Source organism: Amphibalanus amphitrite, unplaced genomic scaffold (assembly GCF_019059575.1).
Source record: "Amphibalanus amphitrite isolate SeventyFive unplaced genomic scaffold, NRLGWU_Aamphi_draft 000490F_arrow, whole genome shotgun sequence".
NCBI lineage: Eukaryota > Metazoa > Arthropoda > Thecostraca > Balanomorpha > Balanidae > Amphibalanus > Amphibalanus amphitrite.
Genome location: NW_024881984.1, coordinates 398488 through 414847, shown reverse-complemented (window position 1 = coordinate 414847; position 16360 = coordinate 398488). Strand labels below are relative to the sequence as shown.

At 51.0% G+C, this 16360-nt stretch overlaps 2 protein-coding genes across 4 annotated transcripts; one reads left to right on the top strand and one right to left on the bottom strand.

The window, feature by feature from the left end:
* Positions 1-1730: 1730 nt before the first annotated feature.
* On the bottom strand, positions 1731-7857 carry LOC122392548 (Fanconi anemia group I protein-like). The gene is made up of 3 exons (XM_043387575.1): positions 7781-7857; positions 2893-6318; positions 1731-2424 (listed from the first exon to the last, which is right to left on the bottom strand). Exons 2-3 carry the CDS (start codon positions 6282-6284, stop codon positions 1905-1907), a joined length of 3912 nt encoding a protein of 1303 aa, XP_043243510.1. The 5' UTR covers positions 6285-6318; positions 7781-7857; the 3' UTR covers positions 1731-1904.
* On the top strand, positions 7199-16156 carry LOC122392549 (histone-lysine N-methyltransferase SUV39H2-like). 3 transcript variants are annotated; one of them, XM_043387577.1, is made up of 11 exons: positions 7199-7609; positions 8698-8826; positions 10210-10478; positions 10861-10994; positions 11302-11470; positions 11834-12085; positions 12414-12635; positions 13016-13160; positions 13856-13965; positions 14377-14548; positions 14903-16156. In XM_043387577.1, the coding sequence occupies exons 1-11, from the start codon at positions 7555-7557 to the stop codon at positions 15115-15117; spliced, it is 1872 nt and encodes a 623-aa protein (XP_043243512.1). In that variant the 5' UTR covers positions 7199-7554; the 3' UTR covers positions 15118-16156. The 3 variants fall into 3 exon arrangements, with proteins under 3 accessions (XP_043243512.1, XP_043243513.1, XP_043243511.1); XM_043387578.1 differs by having other exon boundaries at positions 7420-7603; XM_043387576.1 differs by having other exon boundaries at positions 7441-7609; positions 14377-14560.
* The last annotated feature ends 204 nt before the right edge of the window (positions 16157-16360 follow it).

Below are 16360 nucleotides of genomic sequence, written 5' to 3'. Positions count from 1 at the left end.
GCCTTTATTGCATGATTAGTTTCTATTTTCCACTTTACGGTGAAGAACAAAATTATAAACTTGGTTATAGTCACACTTTAGAACAGGCAAGGTTTCGCAATGTTGGGCTATTTGACATACACGTCATGATAATGACAGGATTTAGATTTGGGGCAAGACGGACCACTGTGGTCCATCTTACCCTGTGGTGGTCCATTGTACCCATCATATGGAAAATTCTTTTCTAAAGCATTGACACAAGTTTAAGTAAGCCAATTTTTCAGGAAGGAGCCTTTGTTGCACATGGACCATTGCAAATGCTAGCTAGCATGCATTCATGCCAAACGACAATCAACACACATGTTCCCAGCTTTTAGTTGCACTTCCATAACATATGAGCATAGAATAAAGGTTCATTTTGTTATTTTACCACTCTACTTACTCGAGTACAGATTAGAACTGTACCAAGCATGAATGGATAGCAGGCACTTCTGGGTGGTCCGTCTTACCCCGCGTTTTTTCTTGTCTGAGTTTTTGACATGTCCATCTTTAAGAGCATCCACCACCTAGATGTCTTTATTTTGCAATTCAGTCTTTGCACACATCAAAAGAGGAAGGATTGAGCATTCAGAAGACTATAAACAATATGAGTTACGAGAGCAGTGTAGAAAGATATGCGGCCTCAAACCTTAGCTGGTCCGTCTTACCCCACCTTCCCCTATTACTTGAAAATAAAGCTGTATTTACGCTACAAGCCATTTACTTGCCAATGCCGTGGTTTTCAGATGTCTTGTGGTCACGTGATATGAAGCACATCGCAAAGGGTAACGCGAGTTCGAGACCGAAAACGACTACTTGCCCACTCAAACTACACTATTTCTCGCTAGATGTCGGCAGCGTCGCCGCCTGGAATGATGCTGTTCCGTCGTACCCAAATGCTCACCGGTACAGCCTACCGTGGTGCTCGGCGGGATAGTATCAAATCAGGCGCAAATGGTGCTGCCATCTATGGAGCGATAAGGAAGGCAATGTTCTAAGCATGTCTGCAAGATCTGTTATGCTCGTTCGCACAATTGCTTAGCATAATAGAGTAATTAAGTCGTTAGTCGTCTGTAATACCACTGTATCCTTGTTTGTGAAGGTTTCAATGCACTTAGCAACTACATTTTGTGCTTTTTGTATAGCTTTTTGTCTACGGCATTGGATGGAACGCATAAAATAGGGCGATTGGAAACAAATGTAATTCAACAATTCGTAGCATGAACTGCCGTACAGCCATCAACTATTGCTGCAAAGGACCTACCTATACAAAGAACGGACAAAAGTATTCTTATCATATTATGCAGAACGGGTTAGAATTGGCCTACGTACCTAACCACGGAAAGTTGGCATCGTATTGAATGACAGAAAGAGAGGTAATGTTCCAGATTACCAGTACATTAAAGTACGGTGATCAGGAATCGTATCGTGCAATTATTCCGGTTTCAGATTGCCAACTAAAGTTAGTCATAAACAGGATTGAAAATAGTCAAAATATTTTATTATTACCTGGCTGCATTTCACGAGAAAACTTAACAATACTGGCATAATATTTCCTTAATGGGACGCAGTAAATAAAAGCCGGTATTTTCGACATCGATACCCAGAATTAATGGCTGGTGGCCTAGTGCAAAATCGAAGTCAGTCGCGAGTGCCTCACGTGGGACAGATCCTCGGTGGCATCGCATAGTACCGATACAACAAAAATGAAATAATAAAGTACAAATGTATTTCATTCTGGACAGGGCACAGCTGTAATCTCATACACTTTTACAGCGTAATGTTTGTGGCACATCAAGCATGCCCTCCACTATGTACAACGATGCAACACGTTAGCTTCAACGTTCGAACTCCATCATCACAAGTCATACCGGTCGATCATTATATCACTTCTCCACCTTAGCGCGTTTGGCGGCCGGCTGCGACAACTTCTGCGATCTGGACAGCTTCGAGGGCTTCTGTGACGGCCGAGTCAGCCTCACCACGCCCTGGGACAACTGCGACCTGGCCAGCTGGCTGGCCGTCCCCGCCGGAGCGTCGGCGCCGCGCGGGTCCCTGTTCTCGGCGCCCTCCTCCTCTTCCTCTTCCTCTGAGCTCCCCGCTCTCTCCAGCGCCGCCTGCAGCGTGGCCTGGATGATGCGGAAGTCGCGCGAGGTGCTCAGCTTCACCCCCGCGTGCAGATCGAGCTTCGTGCGCTTCCCGAGAGCGATCAGGTGCTTCTCGAAGTTCTCGATGTTACACACGAGCACGGGGATGAGACGCGTCTGACGCAGCACTCGCGCGCGCTTCACTGCAGGGTCAGCTTTACCCTGCCGCTGCTGCCGCTGCTGTGACTCGGTGAACGTGATGAAGACGTACACATGTGGAGTCAGGGAGCGGCCGCACGCCTCCAGCACCCGCTCGAACCTGCAGAAATCGGGGAAGGGTGCGTGAGGCACGGTCACGACGGTGTTACGTCCAATGGCTGCTTGGTTATCGGCAGTTTGATAAGTGGGGGATGACGGGGGATGACTGACTTTCGAAGTAGCGCTACACTACATCAATTTATAAATGCAAATAAATATGCAACCTTCGCATCAATTGGCTAGTTCTTAGTCAGTGCCTGACGAAGAAGCTACTGACTAAAACAAGAAGCAATGACCATTGCCAACAATCAAAAACGAAAAATATGATAGAGGACTAAATAGTTATAAGGATCCAGTGGCATGCTGCAGCTCTACATACTGTTCATTTTAATTCTACTTCAACGAATATTATGAGTAAGTGAATTGGAGCTATGAAACCCAACCATAATGACATTAAGTTCAACGACACCTCGTCATCGTATCACCCAAAACACACACACTTATAAGGAAACCTTCCCATCCAACTTACTTTCCGCACACGGTGGCCTTGGTGAGTTTGGTGTGCTTGTTGCGAGCCGCGTAGTACTTGACCAGCGCCGCCAGGCTGACGTACGTCCTACCGAGCAGTTTGAGCACGGCGTCAGTGTCGGGTCCGAGCGGCGCCGCCGACTGCGCTAGCTCGTCTAGTACAGCGACCAGAGCCAGCACCCTGCTGCACACTGCCGCCTCCTGCTTGGCCTGCTGTTCGTCCAGCGTGGCGCCGGCGGCCGCGCGGCAGCCCGCCAGCAACCAGTCCACCGCCTCCAGCCAGCCGGTCAGCCGGGAGCAGAGCGCCAGCAGGCAGCCGGCCGCACTGCGCTCGGTCACAGCACCCAGTGGCGGGTCGGCCGCAATCAGCTGGACGCTCTCGTCCAGGTCACCGAGCTGCTCGTGGACGGCGCGAGCCACCTGGCGGGCCACACCGGACTGTGGGGACAGTCGGTCGGCGAGGGACAGACCGAGCTCGACTAGCTGACGGCACAAAGCGTGGCCGTCCGCCGGCGGCTGGCGCAGCTGCTGCTGGCTCCAGCTCAGTAAATCCGCCTGCTCCTCTGTGGACGCCTCGCCGGCCGCCAGCAGCAGGAGCCGCAGCAGGGGAGCGACACCGCGCGCCGCGCAGCCGGCAGACAACAGGAGACGACAACGCGTCAGCAGACCTCCCGCACCGTCCACAGCTGTCTCCTCGAGCAGGGTCGGCATCCGCGCCGGGAAGTGGTGTTTGAACGCCTCCAGGAGATCAGCGAGCGCCTCCAGGCAGGTCGGAGACAGTTCCTCCTCCTCAGCGCCAGCCAGTTTGAGCAGCGCCGGGGCCAGGCGGCAGGCGAGCTCCACCAGGTGGCGCTGATTAGCCCCCTCCGCGCCTGCGCACTCGCCGTCGGCGCGCAGCTGGCCACTCAGCTGACGCGCCGCGTTCGCCACGTGCTGCGTCAGTTTCGTCTCGGAGCGCAGCTTCTCCAGGGAGACGTGATGCGCCGGGTTAGCATCAGTAGTCAGCGCAGACAGGAGGCGAGTCACTGATCGAAGACTGAGGCAGAGTGGCTCGGTGGCCGGATCACGAGACGCCGACTTCTCCGCTGCCGACTTCGCTGCCGCAGAGTCCTTCTTCTTGCCTTTGGTGGAGGCTTTCGATCGACGAAACTCCGCTACAGAGTCCAGCTTCTGGTGAATGCAGATTAGTACGGTGGCGGCGGCGGAGTCGCTCTCGAAGTCACTCTGACAGCGGTGGTCAAGGAGTGCCTCATACACACCCTGGAGCAGCATCAGCATCAACACGTTCTTCCGTCCCTCGGTCGACGAGCCCACATCACACTCCTTCCCCAGATCGAAGTCGTCCAGTTCGACGTTCATCATGCGCTTGGCGATGTCGTCCAGAACTCTTTCAGCTTCGCGAGCGGCCACCACGTCAGGGCCCTCGTCTTCCGTCTCATCAGTGTTCGCCCCGGCCAGCACGCGACGCGAGCACGCCGCCAGGGCAGCCAGCATCTGCGGCAGGGGCTCCAGCAGGCTCACCTCCTCCCCGACCTCCACACAGGCCGCGAGCCTCAACGGCGGCGCCCGCGCGCTGTCGTCCGTGAACAGCTTCAGCTGCTGCAGCAGCATCGAGATGATGGTCTCTGCGAGCTCCGGGTTGCGGCTGATGACCTCATGCAGGCCGGCGTACAGTGTGGCGCGGACAGGGGCCTGCTGGGTGAGACAGCGACGCAGCACTCCGAGCAACTCCAGACAGAGCGCCTCGTTGGCCGATGTGGGGAAGGCCGGGCCCAGGTCGGCCGCTACTTGCGACATGGCGCAGCTGAAGTTCTGTGAAGCCTGGCTGAACGGTAAGCTGCTGACCACGCGGAAGTGGCGCAGACAGAGGAGCAGTCCGCAGACGGCGATCTGGCGGCCCTCGCAGCGTTTCCCGACCAGCAGTTTCCGCAGTGTGAGCACCAGCTGGTCCTTAAGTGGCGCACAGATCTTCAGCACGGGTAGAAGCGCGGCCAGCAGACGGCGCGCGGTGGTGAGCGGCAGGAGCCCCAGGTGTGCCAGCAGGTCCGTCAGGTGGGCGCGGCTCTCGGCCACCGTCAGCGGACAGCCGGCCACCAGGTGACCCAGCGCCTCCGCGTGCGCCTCCGCGCTCACACCGCCGGCCAGTGCCGTCACCAGCCGGCCGACAGCGTCCCGCGCCAGCTCCGGGCGTCGGCCGATCAGAGCCGTCAGCGCGGTGGAGCCGAGCCGCGCCAGAGGTTTGGACCCAGCCGAGAGCAGTGCGAAGCACAGCCGGAGCAGGCCGTCACCGGCCGGTGCCCAGCCGCCGGCGGAAAGTGCAGCAGCCTCCAGCAGCAGCCGCTCGGCGTCTACCGGCGGCGGCGCCGCGTCGCGCAGCCACCGGCTCTCCTCGCGCAGCGCTGTCTCGCGCGCAGACCGGCCCAGTGCAGACACGAGCGCGTCCAGCACTGTCTGCGCGTGGCTCTCGCCGCCAGCCAGCGCCAGCGCGAGCGCCAGGCTGAACGGCGTCAGCAGGCGCGCCGGACACTGCACGGAGGCGCGCACGTGACGAGCGAACTCCTTAACCAGCCCCTGCTCCAGACAGGGCGCGTGTGTCACGTGGTAGATGACCGTGCCCTCCGCCTGACGGAGGTTGGCCGCCGCTCGCGTGTCCTCCTCCCCTTTCGCGCGCAGTCGCTCCTCCTGTTTGGCGAAGTGATCCAGAAGCAGGTGGAGCAGCCTGGCGCCGGCCGGTCCGGAGCAGAGCCGCACCAGTTGGTAGACCAGCGGAGGGACGTCCTGCACCTCCAGACGCCGCAGCAGGCCGCGCACTGCGTCCAGGACGGCGTCCAGCTCATCGGCCGCCATGCGCTGGTCGCGGAGCACCTCCACCAGCCGGGTGGCGGTCGGCGCGGTCAGCTCCGCGCGCCATACCGCCGCCAGCACCTCTGCACGCGCCACGCTGCCCGCGATGGTGGCGCCATCATACTCGAGCTCAGGGAACTCAGAAAGCATGGCCAGCAGCTTTGGGAAGAGCTCCACCCACCGACCAGTGAGCGGCTCTGAGCGGGTGATGGCTGAGACAAACTGCTTTGTCAGCCGAGCCACACTAGAGGATGGCAGAGAGGACAGCTGCAGCAGCAGCATGCCTGTTACATCGCGGGAGCACTGGGCATCAATGCTTTCACTCTTCAGAGCATCAACACAGGCAGTGATCAAGTCCAGTCTCTTGATCTGCATCGAGTCTGAGTTGAGAGAAGATATAGCAGAATTGAGCACTGAGCTGGCATCAGGTGATTTGGTAATATTCAGAACAGCATGCTTCAGCTCACCAGCAGAAGCTCTTGAAAGGAGACTCCTGAGCTCTTCTTCATCTTTGCAACAATCTTTTATAAGTGCATCAAGACCAGCCATTTCAAGACTCTTTCAGGTCATATAATGTATATTTCTGCAAGTAAGAAAACATTGTCAATAAGCATTATGTCACATGGAACTAACTCAATAAAACCTTTTGAGATGATTAAGTTTATAAATGTAATTCAGGTATAATGGGCAATAATCTTTTGAGCTGGAGTTTGTCAATACATGTGACTCCTGCAGCTGCAATAGGTACTGAAAAGGGCATGAGTAAAGCAGGCATCATCCTTGTTTTTGCAACCAAGGAAAGGTGCTGCAAGTTAGGTTGTAGGTTTTAGGTTGTAGGTTGTAGGTTTTAGGTTGTAGATTGTACTTGTAGGTAAGGTTAGGTCAGGTTTGGTTAGGTTTGGGTTGGTTTGATCAGAGAGCATCTCTGGGTATAGCACCTCTCCTTGGTTGCAAACAAAAAACAGGTGTGATGTGATGCCTGCTTTATGACTACCCTGAAAAGTACAGGAAAGGCTACATCAATCAAAGAATCACACGCATTCTGTTTCCGCCCCAGCTGTGAAACATCAGATGAGATCCCACATGTCAGATCCATGGAATTCCACTACAACTTGAACTAGGATTCCTACATCACATCTATATCTCTTTTGGATTTCTTGGATTTTTTCATGGGCAGACAACAAGCAACGTTCAATGATAAAAAGCACGGTATATATATAGAGCTGCGCATAACCCAGGGTATATTGAGTGAAACGCATGACCTGAGTTTATATGTAGGCGTATGAGAGCTAATTCACATTGAACTTAAATTAAAGATCGACCTGGGGGAGGCTTTTCGTGGACCCCCCTCAAAATTTCACGGTTGCAACAAACTTTCAGCATATAAATATTCATATATAAATTAAAAATCGCGCGAAATGTTGTTTGTCGACAATGCGCCGTTTCCGATAACTTTGCCTTTTATTTCGCAGGTGCTAACTAGTTTAAAGAAATATTTGAAGTAAGCAAAAGTTAAATTTATTGTGACATCAAATTTCTTTTAAAAAAAGCTAAATAAGACCCAGTTGCTGCTTAAAATAAAGAAAAGCAAATTGAAATGGAAAATATCATATATAAACGTCATCAAATTCATATCAGCACAAAAATCAATGGTCGCGTTGTGACCGCCAGAAAACGCTACCTTGCGCCGATTCTGTGATTGCGAAATCAAAATACACTCACGCGCAAAATACATTTTATATATATCAAATTACGAGTTTGTATTTTGTCTGCGCGTTCAAAGCTGTGGTTAATTTTAAGTACTCACTTAACAGAAATCATGGAGACTACCGAGACCGATTCCTTGAAAGCCGTCGGGGATACTACAGGTCAGGGTGAGTTATAATATGCAAGTGGATCCCAGGCCATTTCCACGTAATTTTATGTCAGTACCTAAGTGCCATAAAACCATGAATTATGATGTGCAATTGCATAATATTCCTGTAACTGAATCATCCCATATTGCAACATTGCATATCTATCTCATTCTCACCTGTCAAACTCACCTGTTAAGTTTCCACAACCTCGGCGTAAAGGAAGGAGTCAGAGTGAGAACCTGTTGCATGCAGAGACGCGCCAATTCCTTGGGAGGGCAGATGGTGGGACCTCAGGAAAGGAATTGGAATGAGGCATTATCCCATCCCAATGGAATTCACCAAATCAGAGAGCTGGATCTATGATTCTATTGGATCCAAGTTCAACATCATTGGGGACAGATTCAGGCGAGAAATGATCTTCATAGTCAGTGCACCCTAAAGCCCCAATAACAACAGTGGGAACTGGGAACAGATTCCAGGTCTACTTTCTCAAATCCATGCACATGTCTGGTTAAAGTGCCCAATTTTTGTAAAAATTTCAAGCTGCTTTTCAGTGACTAGGTACATAAAAATACCCCCCATTTTCAACTTATAATTACTGGTCAGTGGTCAGTGTAAACCATTGGTCATGAGATTGCTCATCCACTAGATGCATGCTTGGATCTGCCACTGGGCTTGATTTGGTCTTACTCAGATAACTGCTAGTTGTAACTAGGTCTCAGGTCCCTGCCAACTCATGCTAGGTAATAGGTGACAGGTGTCATTGGTATCATTGCAATACATATTGCAAGCAAAATTGAACATTAACTTTACACTATAGGTAGTCTGGCAAACCTAAGAAAGAATGGAGCTAAAGCTTCTGTATCATTTTGCCACATGTTTTGATCACTGAGCATGTATGGTTTGAAGAAAATTCATGCTAAGAGTTGTGAGAGAAATATTCTTCAATATATTTCATACAACATCAAAACCTTCATCAATGGTGGCTGTGCTTTGAACCTGTTCTTTCTTAGGTTTGCCAGACTATAAATAAATAGTTATTTTAACTGTGAACTTGTTAGGATAACTCAAAGCATGTGAAATTAACATAAGTCCAATGTTTTCAGGTCCTGTGAATGGCATGGATACACAGAACAAGCAAGAGGTATCTGGAAAGAGGAAAAGAGATGAAGATGAACCACAACCTTCAGCAGTTGACTCCATTGTTGAAGAGACTCATGTGGAGTCTAAAAATGGTCAGTCTTTACCACAAATTACATCAAAATTAAATTAAAGTAGGTACAGACATGTTATAAATCATAATAGGTATAGATTAGAAGACTTGAAGGAACAGATTGACAGATCCAGAGCCCAGAGCTGGGAGCCCCAAGAGCTTGTTCAGGCTGAAAGCCTAATGTCTGATCAGTCCACTCCAGGAAATCAGGAGAATATGGTTGCTGAAATTAAGCACTCCAATCGAAGCTGGATATGATCTATCTCACTCATTTACTTTGATGGGCTGAGGCTGCTCTCATTGCTGGAAGTCCAATACTGAACACTCTAGTACTCTACCATGTTCTAGGCTCTCAATGGACCATAGGACAAACTTCATATGTAGACATGGCCGATTTAGTTTCATCATTCGTATTTAGTAATCGATAAAGTTAATCTGACAAATTAAAATTATATTATAAAAACGGTCGAAAATCAATAAGGACAAAATAAAATCATGCTCGCTACGCAGCTGCTCGTTCGAATCTCTCGTTGCAACCCAAAAATTAACACAATCCACAATTCTAAATTCTCATGGCGAACCACGCGCCACAATAAACGTTTAACACTTCTAATATAATGAATAAATATTGAGCTGTGTTTTACACCGCCTACACATATACCTAGACCTTAGGATGGATTTATGACACCACCTGTTTCAACTTGATAGCATTGTTTGGTTAAGGTCTATTTCACAGACCAACATTGCTTCTCGCTTCTTACTTTTTTGTGATCTACAGTGACCTATTTTGTCAAGTGGTACAGGTTTGCACAAATAGTTGCATGAATGATGATCTAGTGAGAATTGCATGAACAACTTACAGCTCTCAACAGTCATAAGAAGTGATACCTACATGCAATTTTAATCGACTTGTTCTCAAATGTATGGATCTTTTGTAACCTAATTAGGCTTATCTTGTCTAATCTATTGACATATCTACCTGATTCTTCACTATGCTACCCAGGGTTGTCCAACATGAGGGTATCTGTCTTCCAAAACACTCACAAAGACTCAGTCCTTCCCCAGCCTTGCTATACCCTCTGAGCTCTCTGATCACCACCAGCCACCACCTGTGACATCTCAGATTATTATATTGAGAGTTCCTGTATGAAATGCCATGATGCAGATCAAAAACAGTTTCATGAATGGTGTACCGGTTTCGTCCGTTGACTTCGTGAGCGCCGTTGTATCCGGCGCTAATATAGTGAATTGACGAAACCGGTTTGCCATTCATGTAACTTTTTTATTTTTATCGTGGAATTTCATGCAGTTAGGCACTCTCAATGCAATACTTGTCCAGATTATAATTATAATATCTGATCATTTACAACACCATTAGCAGTTTCTGATTTTCCACCATCCCCAGAGCCTGATCATCCCGCATCACCGGACTTCACCACTCCGAACGACAGCTTCCAATCGGCCGTCGACGGGGACCCGGCGCCCGCCGAGGGAGCCGGCGGTGATACGGGCGGACCGAGTCGCCGCTCCTCCCGCGCCGGAACCGCAACCCCGGCCGGAGCCGCCACCGGTGCTGCCAAAAAGGCGGACGATGGGAACGACTCGGATTCGACTACGGGCCTGGAGGAGGATGAGTTTCTGGTGGAGAAGATTCTGGATTATACCAGGGAAAATGTGAGACAGGGGAGCCGCTTGTCGAAGTATTTGTGTGATATGGGTTGCTTCTTCTAGTTGGTCTAGCAATGCGTAGGACAGTGTTCGGGTGCTTGCTCTGTGGTAATCCCCGTGCCGTCGTTTCACTCTACACACATGCGAAGCCAGTTGCTTGTTATATGAGTCGAGTGAGGGACGGCCGGGGAAAGTGAGCGGGGGCGGATCGGAGGCATCCTCAGGCAGCCGGAAAGGGAGGGGTATCCTGATACAATGCGTTATTGGTTTGCTATGATGGCTAATCCGTAATCGCCACGCCATACGTGGAAGGCTTTTGATGTCAATGCGTACATACATACATGAGATGATCCATGACTGCACTTGACACACCTTTCTATGTTGTTAGGGTGTGGACATGTTCCTGATCAAGTGGAAGGGCTGGAACAACACGCACAACACGTGGGAGCCGCAGGAGAACCTTAGCTGCCTGGAGATGATGATCGACTTCTTCAAGGAGCGGGAACTCGCGCACCAAAACAAGTGAGTTAGGCACTCTCTTGGACAGACCGGTGGCTCGCAACACAGTACCGATGGTGGTTTCGTGATCTCGTAAAAGTGCGCCTTTTTGATATGCTTGGCACTATGCGCTAACTGATAGGGTTACAGGGGCTACCATTTCCAACTTATTTTTCGTCGCATACCATCGGATCCACACAGGCGTATAACCTGATATCTGACATGAGCTATGCTTAGGTATCAGTCCGATGGCTGACTCCTGGTCTTTCTGAGGATAACATGATCCTGCACCCCTGTCCCGACCGCTGACCTCGAACTTCTTACCCGACAGGCGGCGGAAGACGGAACCCTCCATGGCCAGGGAGGGCTATGTGCAAATGTTTGAAGAGGAATATTTGCAAATGACTCCCAACGAGGTGGCAAAAGAGTTCTCTCAGCATCTCGTCAATGGCCAGCTGAAGTTTAAGGAAAAACTAAAACCCATCAAGACGGTCCACATGGTAAGGATGGCGATGACGTGCTCATATACACTCATTCATAATGATTGGTCGACAATCGTGGTTTTGAGCAAGACGTTTGTCATTGCCCTGGAGTGTCGCTGTTTTTTCATGTGCCCTTCGGACTCGTGGCCTGCTATTTATGTTGTCCAGATTGTGTCACTAATGCTCGTAACGAACTTAAATCGACAGATGCTCTAAACTGAGTTCCTTGTCGATGAGCCGTGGGCTGTTACCTCTGCCTTCAGCTGCATTAAGTTTGTAGCGAGTGACCCTTCCACTGTCTTTATGGCCACTTCACTCCTAAGTTGGAAAGCACTCAAGTTAACCGTCCGCTCACCTCCGATCCGTCTCCGCCGTTCACAGGAGATCGAGTCGTTCGTTCGCCGTAACGGTCTGAAGCCCGACTCTCTGAAGGCGCTGAGGAAGGTCCGTCACCTGAGGGACCAGCTGCTGCAGCACAAGCTGGTCGAGACGCGCGAGCGGCAGCTGGTGCGACTCAAACAGTGGGAGGATGACATTAACACGGTGTGCTCGGACTCTGCGAAAATCGTCGTGGAGAACGCCGTGGACCTGGCGCTGCCGCCCGACAACTTCGTCTACAAGAACGACTACGTGGTGGGTGGATCGCGCGCGAAAGAGACGCCGGTCACTCGGCTAGTTGAGGCTCAAACTTTGCGCACAAAATGAGCTGCTCATGATTGAAGTCGTCGTGTTTTCAAGCCTTGCATACTAACAACATCCGCTGTATTTTATTTGTTTTCATGTCCCACTCTGAAACCTTTATAATCATAGCAAAATGTATTTGATCCTCAACGTCTTGTTTCGCTCGTAGAGCTTTCATTTCTCCTGGCCCGTCTACAGGTCAAATGGTTAGTCAGGTGAATAGTGAATATGCCGCAGGCCAGCAATGTTTCTAACTCCGCCTCCGTTTCTCCTTCGACAGCCGGGCGAGGGCGTAGTGATTCCCTCCGACCCGGTGATTGGCTGCGACTGCACTGTCTGCTACCCGGGCACCAGCTGCTGCAGTGAGAAGGCCGGAGCGCCGCCCGCCTACACCAAGGCCGGCAAACTGCGGCTGCAGGTCGGCCAGCCCATCTATGAGTGTAATAAGGCGTGTCGGTGTGAGAGCGACTGCTTCAACCGTGTCGTGCAGCGGGGACGCAAGGTGAGAGAACGGGGAAGGAGAGGAGGGGGAAGTGAAGGAATAAAGGAGAGGGGCGAAGGTATGCTTAGAGAGCAGCCGGATATATCGCAGCCGGTTCGTAGATTTATTTTCATGTCAATTATTTGTGTACATTCATGCCGATTTTTTTTTTTTTTTTTACTTGCATTCTTGCCTATGGCCGACGTTTATCTCGTCTCATTATAAGCTTGCTGGTGCGGCTCGTCTCCCCAAATCATCATCTCATTATAAGCCTTCCTAGCACTGATGTCTGGACGTGTGTGCTGTCGGCAGTATCCCAGTAACACATCATCCTTTCACTTCCCACCTCCCCGCTGTTTCCACCACCACTGACCCCGAACCGCTGCCCCGCTCCGCTCCAGGTGAAGCTGTCCATCTTCCGCACCTCCAACGGATGCGGCTGGGGCGTCAAGGCCCTGGAGTCCATCAAGCGCGGCTCGTTTGTGGCCGAGTATGTCGGCGAGGTTATAACCAACGAGGAAGCCGAGAGGCGAGGAGAGAAGTACGGTAAGTGGTCTTCGGGAGGAGGCCAGGGAGAGAGGAAGTGTGGGCTCTCTTGTAAAGCCAAGCAAACACTATGTACCCTGGGTGTAAAATCGTTGGGTAGAGCAATTATGAAGTGTAGGTTTGCTCTGTCATTCTTAGGTGTTGTTTTTATCGTTTATAGGCTGTGGTTGTTTTTATAGGCTGTGGGTGTGGATCTTTGGTAAAGTGGGTTGGTGTATTTGTGTGAGGAGCTGGTGTTTTTTATGGGCATGTATGCGGTTTGTCGGCATCCGCAATGCCTGATGTAGATGGCGCACTAGTGCAGTATAGCCACCACCTTGCATCTTTGGGTCTTGGCTGCTGATTGAATGATGAATCGAGCCAGCTGATAGTGCTGTGGATTCATTGTTCTATTCCCAACGTATTTACTCAAGCCGTTGTTTGGTACTCAATGCCTGACTGCTTACCAAGTGCTGTGGATTCATTATTCTATTCCCAACGTATTTACTCAAGCCGTTGTGTCATTGTTCTATTCCCAACGTATTTACTCTAGCCGTTGTTTGGTACTCAATGCCTGACTACTTACCAAGTGCTGTGGATTCATTGTTCTATTCCCAACGAATTTACTCAAGCCGTTGTTTGCCGTTGTTTGGTACTCAATGCCTGACTACTTACCAGCTCCATCCGTCGTAACACCCCCTGGTCACCCTCCCCAGACTCCGTGGGCGTCACCTACTTGTTCGACCTCGACTTCAACGACCACATCAACCTGTACACGGTGGACGCGGCCATGTACGGCAACATCTCCCACTTCATCAACCACTCGGTGAGTCAATGGGGAGAACGGGCCGGGTCTGGGACGTAATAGATGGTAGGTCTGAGCATCCACAGCCTGCTAGTGTAGGCACAGGTGAAATAATTGGTGTTGTTCAGTTACTGCGCGTGTGAACAGAGTATGATCGTGTTCGGCTTGAAGCGCAACGGTCTGGATCCAAACATGCCATGCCTCTGTCTTTCGGTAACCTACGTCTGACCCTTGACCTCTGATCTGCACTGTGACCAAAATTGTCATACATCTGACTTCTGTGATGATCTCCCTCTGACTTCTGGTCTGGTGACGTGCCTACCAGTTCTAAGTACCTCTGTCGTGCAGTGAGCTGTGAGCTAAACCTGACTAACCTCCAATCTTTGACCCCTGGACGTGACCTACCTCTGATATCTGACCCCTGATCCGCAGTGTGAGCCGAATCTGGTGGTGTACGGTATGTGGTCGGACTGCCTGGACCCGAACCTGCCGCGCCTGGCGCTGTTCGCCTGCCGCGATATCCTGAAGGGAGAGCAGCTCTACTTTGACTACAACTCGCCGCTGGGCAGCAACGTCTCCGGAAAGCCGCTCACGCCCACCGCAGGTGAGCTGGAATGTGAGCTTTCTCCAAGGTTTCTCACTGTGAATACGCCTTGGGAGGTTGGTTGTGTGGTCGCCGACTGCATATTGCGAGGAGGCGTATTACCAGGCGTAAATTTTATAGCGAGCCAGTTTTTTGTTGCTTGATCTAAGGGAGAGTGGTTTCTGTCTGGTCTTTGATTATAAACTGTTGCCATTTTTTTTATTTTTGCAAATCGCCCTCCTCACTTATTATGCTAATCATTTGTCATATATGCTGCCTTCATTCAATTTGCATAAGTATTGTCATGGTCTGCCGCTCTGTGCTCTCGTTCTGCGTGTTCTGTCTCCCATCGTTGACAGTTGTTCCCCATCACAGGCGCGGCCAAGCCGCCCCCGACAGTCTCCGTGGCGCTCTCCCCTCCTCCCGCCGACGGCTCGCGCACTCCGCCGCGGCAGGAGGGCACTCCTGACGCGCCCTCCGAGGCGCTGGTCAGCCCCACCAAGTCGCCCCGCCGCCAGATCGGCGGCCACCCGTCCGCCCGCATCACCTGCAAGTGCGGCGCAAAGGCCTGCCGACGGTACCTGTTCTGAGGACGTGTCATTCACCGCCGCCGCTGCCATCGCGCACCTCGAGGGCGAGGTGGTTTTCTGCGCATGCGCGCGGTTGCACCACTGCCATGAAGTTGTACCTGTGAGGACTACTAAGCCTCTTTCACGTGGTGGAAGTGGTGAACGTGAAGAGACGTGATCTCGTTCTCGAGATGTGATGCCGGATGAACTGGTGGACTGATGGCGTTCGCCAGCCATTCAGTCAATACCAGTCAAAGGAAGTGAGGACTGAGGAGTTGGCTGAGGCCGGCTAAGTCGATACGATTCCGTCGTATTCATCGTTGGTGACAGCGCCCTCTGGGCGATTCCAAGCTGGACGTTGGAGCTGGACAAGCATGCCATTATATGTATCGCACAATGCATCGCACATGTTCAACGGCGCAAGCATCTGTGTCTCTAGAAGCAATCGCCTGAAACTAATGTTCAATCCGAGTTCAACTCGAGTGTGATGATCGAAAGAGGGGAGAGTTTTGGAGAAGCGTGTGCTTTCGCACCAGGTCGCCATTGTGAACACTGAACTTGTGAACACTGTTCAGTGTTCACGCTGAACTACATTCTGTGTTGTGCTGTCGAATGTTGCCGGATGGTAGGGTTTCAAGACCAGGTTTAGCAATGCGAGGTGTGCCAAAATGTCTGATATGCATGCTGCAGTGTCGGGATGCTCGCTTTTGCGGACCATTCCACTGCGTGGATGTAGGGCTTGTAAAGATTCCGACTGAGAAAGACGACTATTTTGACCTTGTTTTCATCGAAAGTGTGGTCAAAGATGGCCTGGTGTGTTGCACGTTTTGGAGCATTTTCATCGTTAGATGCGGAAAGTTATTTGTTTAGCTTAATTTAAGCGGCGCATGTGCGACCGGCTGAGCGTTTTACGCCGTTATCCGCTGTCTCATCTCACAATATCATTATCATCATTTGGGCGGTGGTCGGGGCTGGCGCCCGACCGAACTTCATACCACGCTTTTACTTAGCCAGTGTCACGGATGGCGTCACATTACCAATACATGCGGACCGGAGAAGAGATGTTTGTTTGGGAGGCATGCAGCGTGGACGGTGTTGAATTCCTTGAAGGGTCTGGCAGTATTATGTGTGGTGGCCCATTTTGTTAACAACTTGAGCCGGAGTTGGGTTGTCCACTGCAATTCTGGCGTTCACGCAAGTGCCCAAGGGGATGTGCTATGCTCTCGAAGTCTGAAATAATGCTACCGTGACCCGAGTGGTTCGA

Bases quoted from the DNA above. Each gene is read 5' to 3' on its own strand.
- LOC122392549 (XM_043387576.1), top strand. From the start codon at position 7,555: ATGGAGACTACCGAGACCGATTCCTTGAAAGCCGTCGGGGATACTACA. The intron at 13,161-13,855 runs GTAAGTGGTCTT...CACCCTCCCCAG, and splicing joins GAGGCGAGGAGAGAAGTACG to ACTCCGTGGGCGTCACCTAC. The intron at 13,966-14,376 runs GTGAGTCAATGG...CCTGATCCGCAG, and splicing joins CCCACTTCATCAACCACTCG to TGTGAGCCGAATCTGGTGGT.
- LOC122392548 (XM_043387575.1), bottom strand. From the start codon at position 6,284: ATGGCTGGTCTTGATGCACTTATAAAAGATTGTTGCAAAGATGAAGAA. The intron at 2,425-2,892 runs GTAAGTTGGATG...CGATTTCTGCAG, and splicing joins AAGGCCACCGTGTGCGGAAA to GTTCGAGCGGGTGCTGGAGG.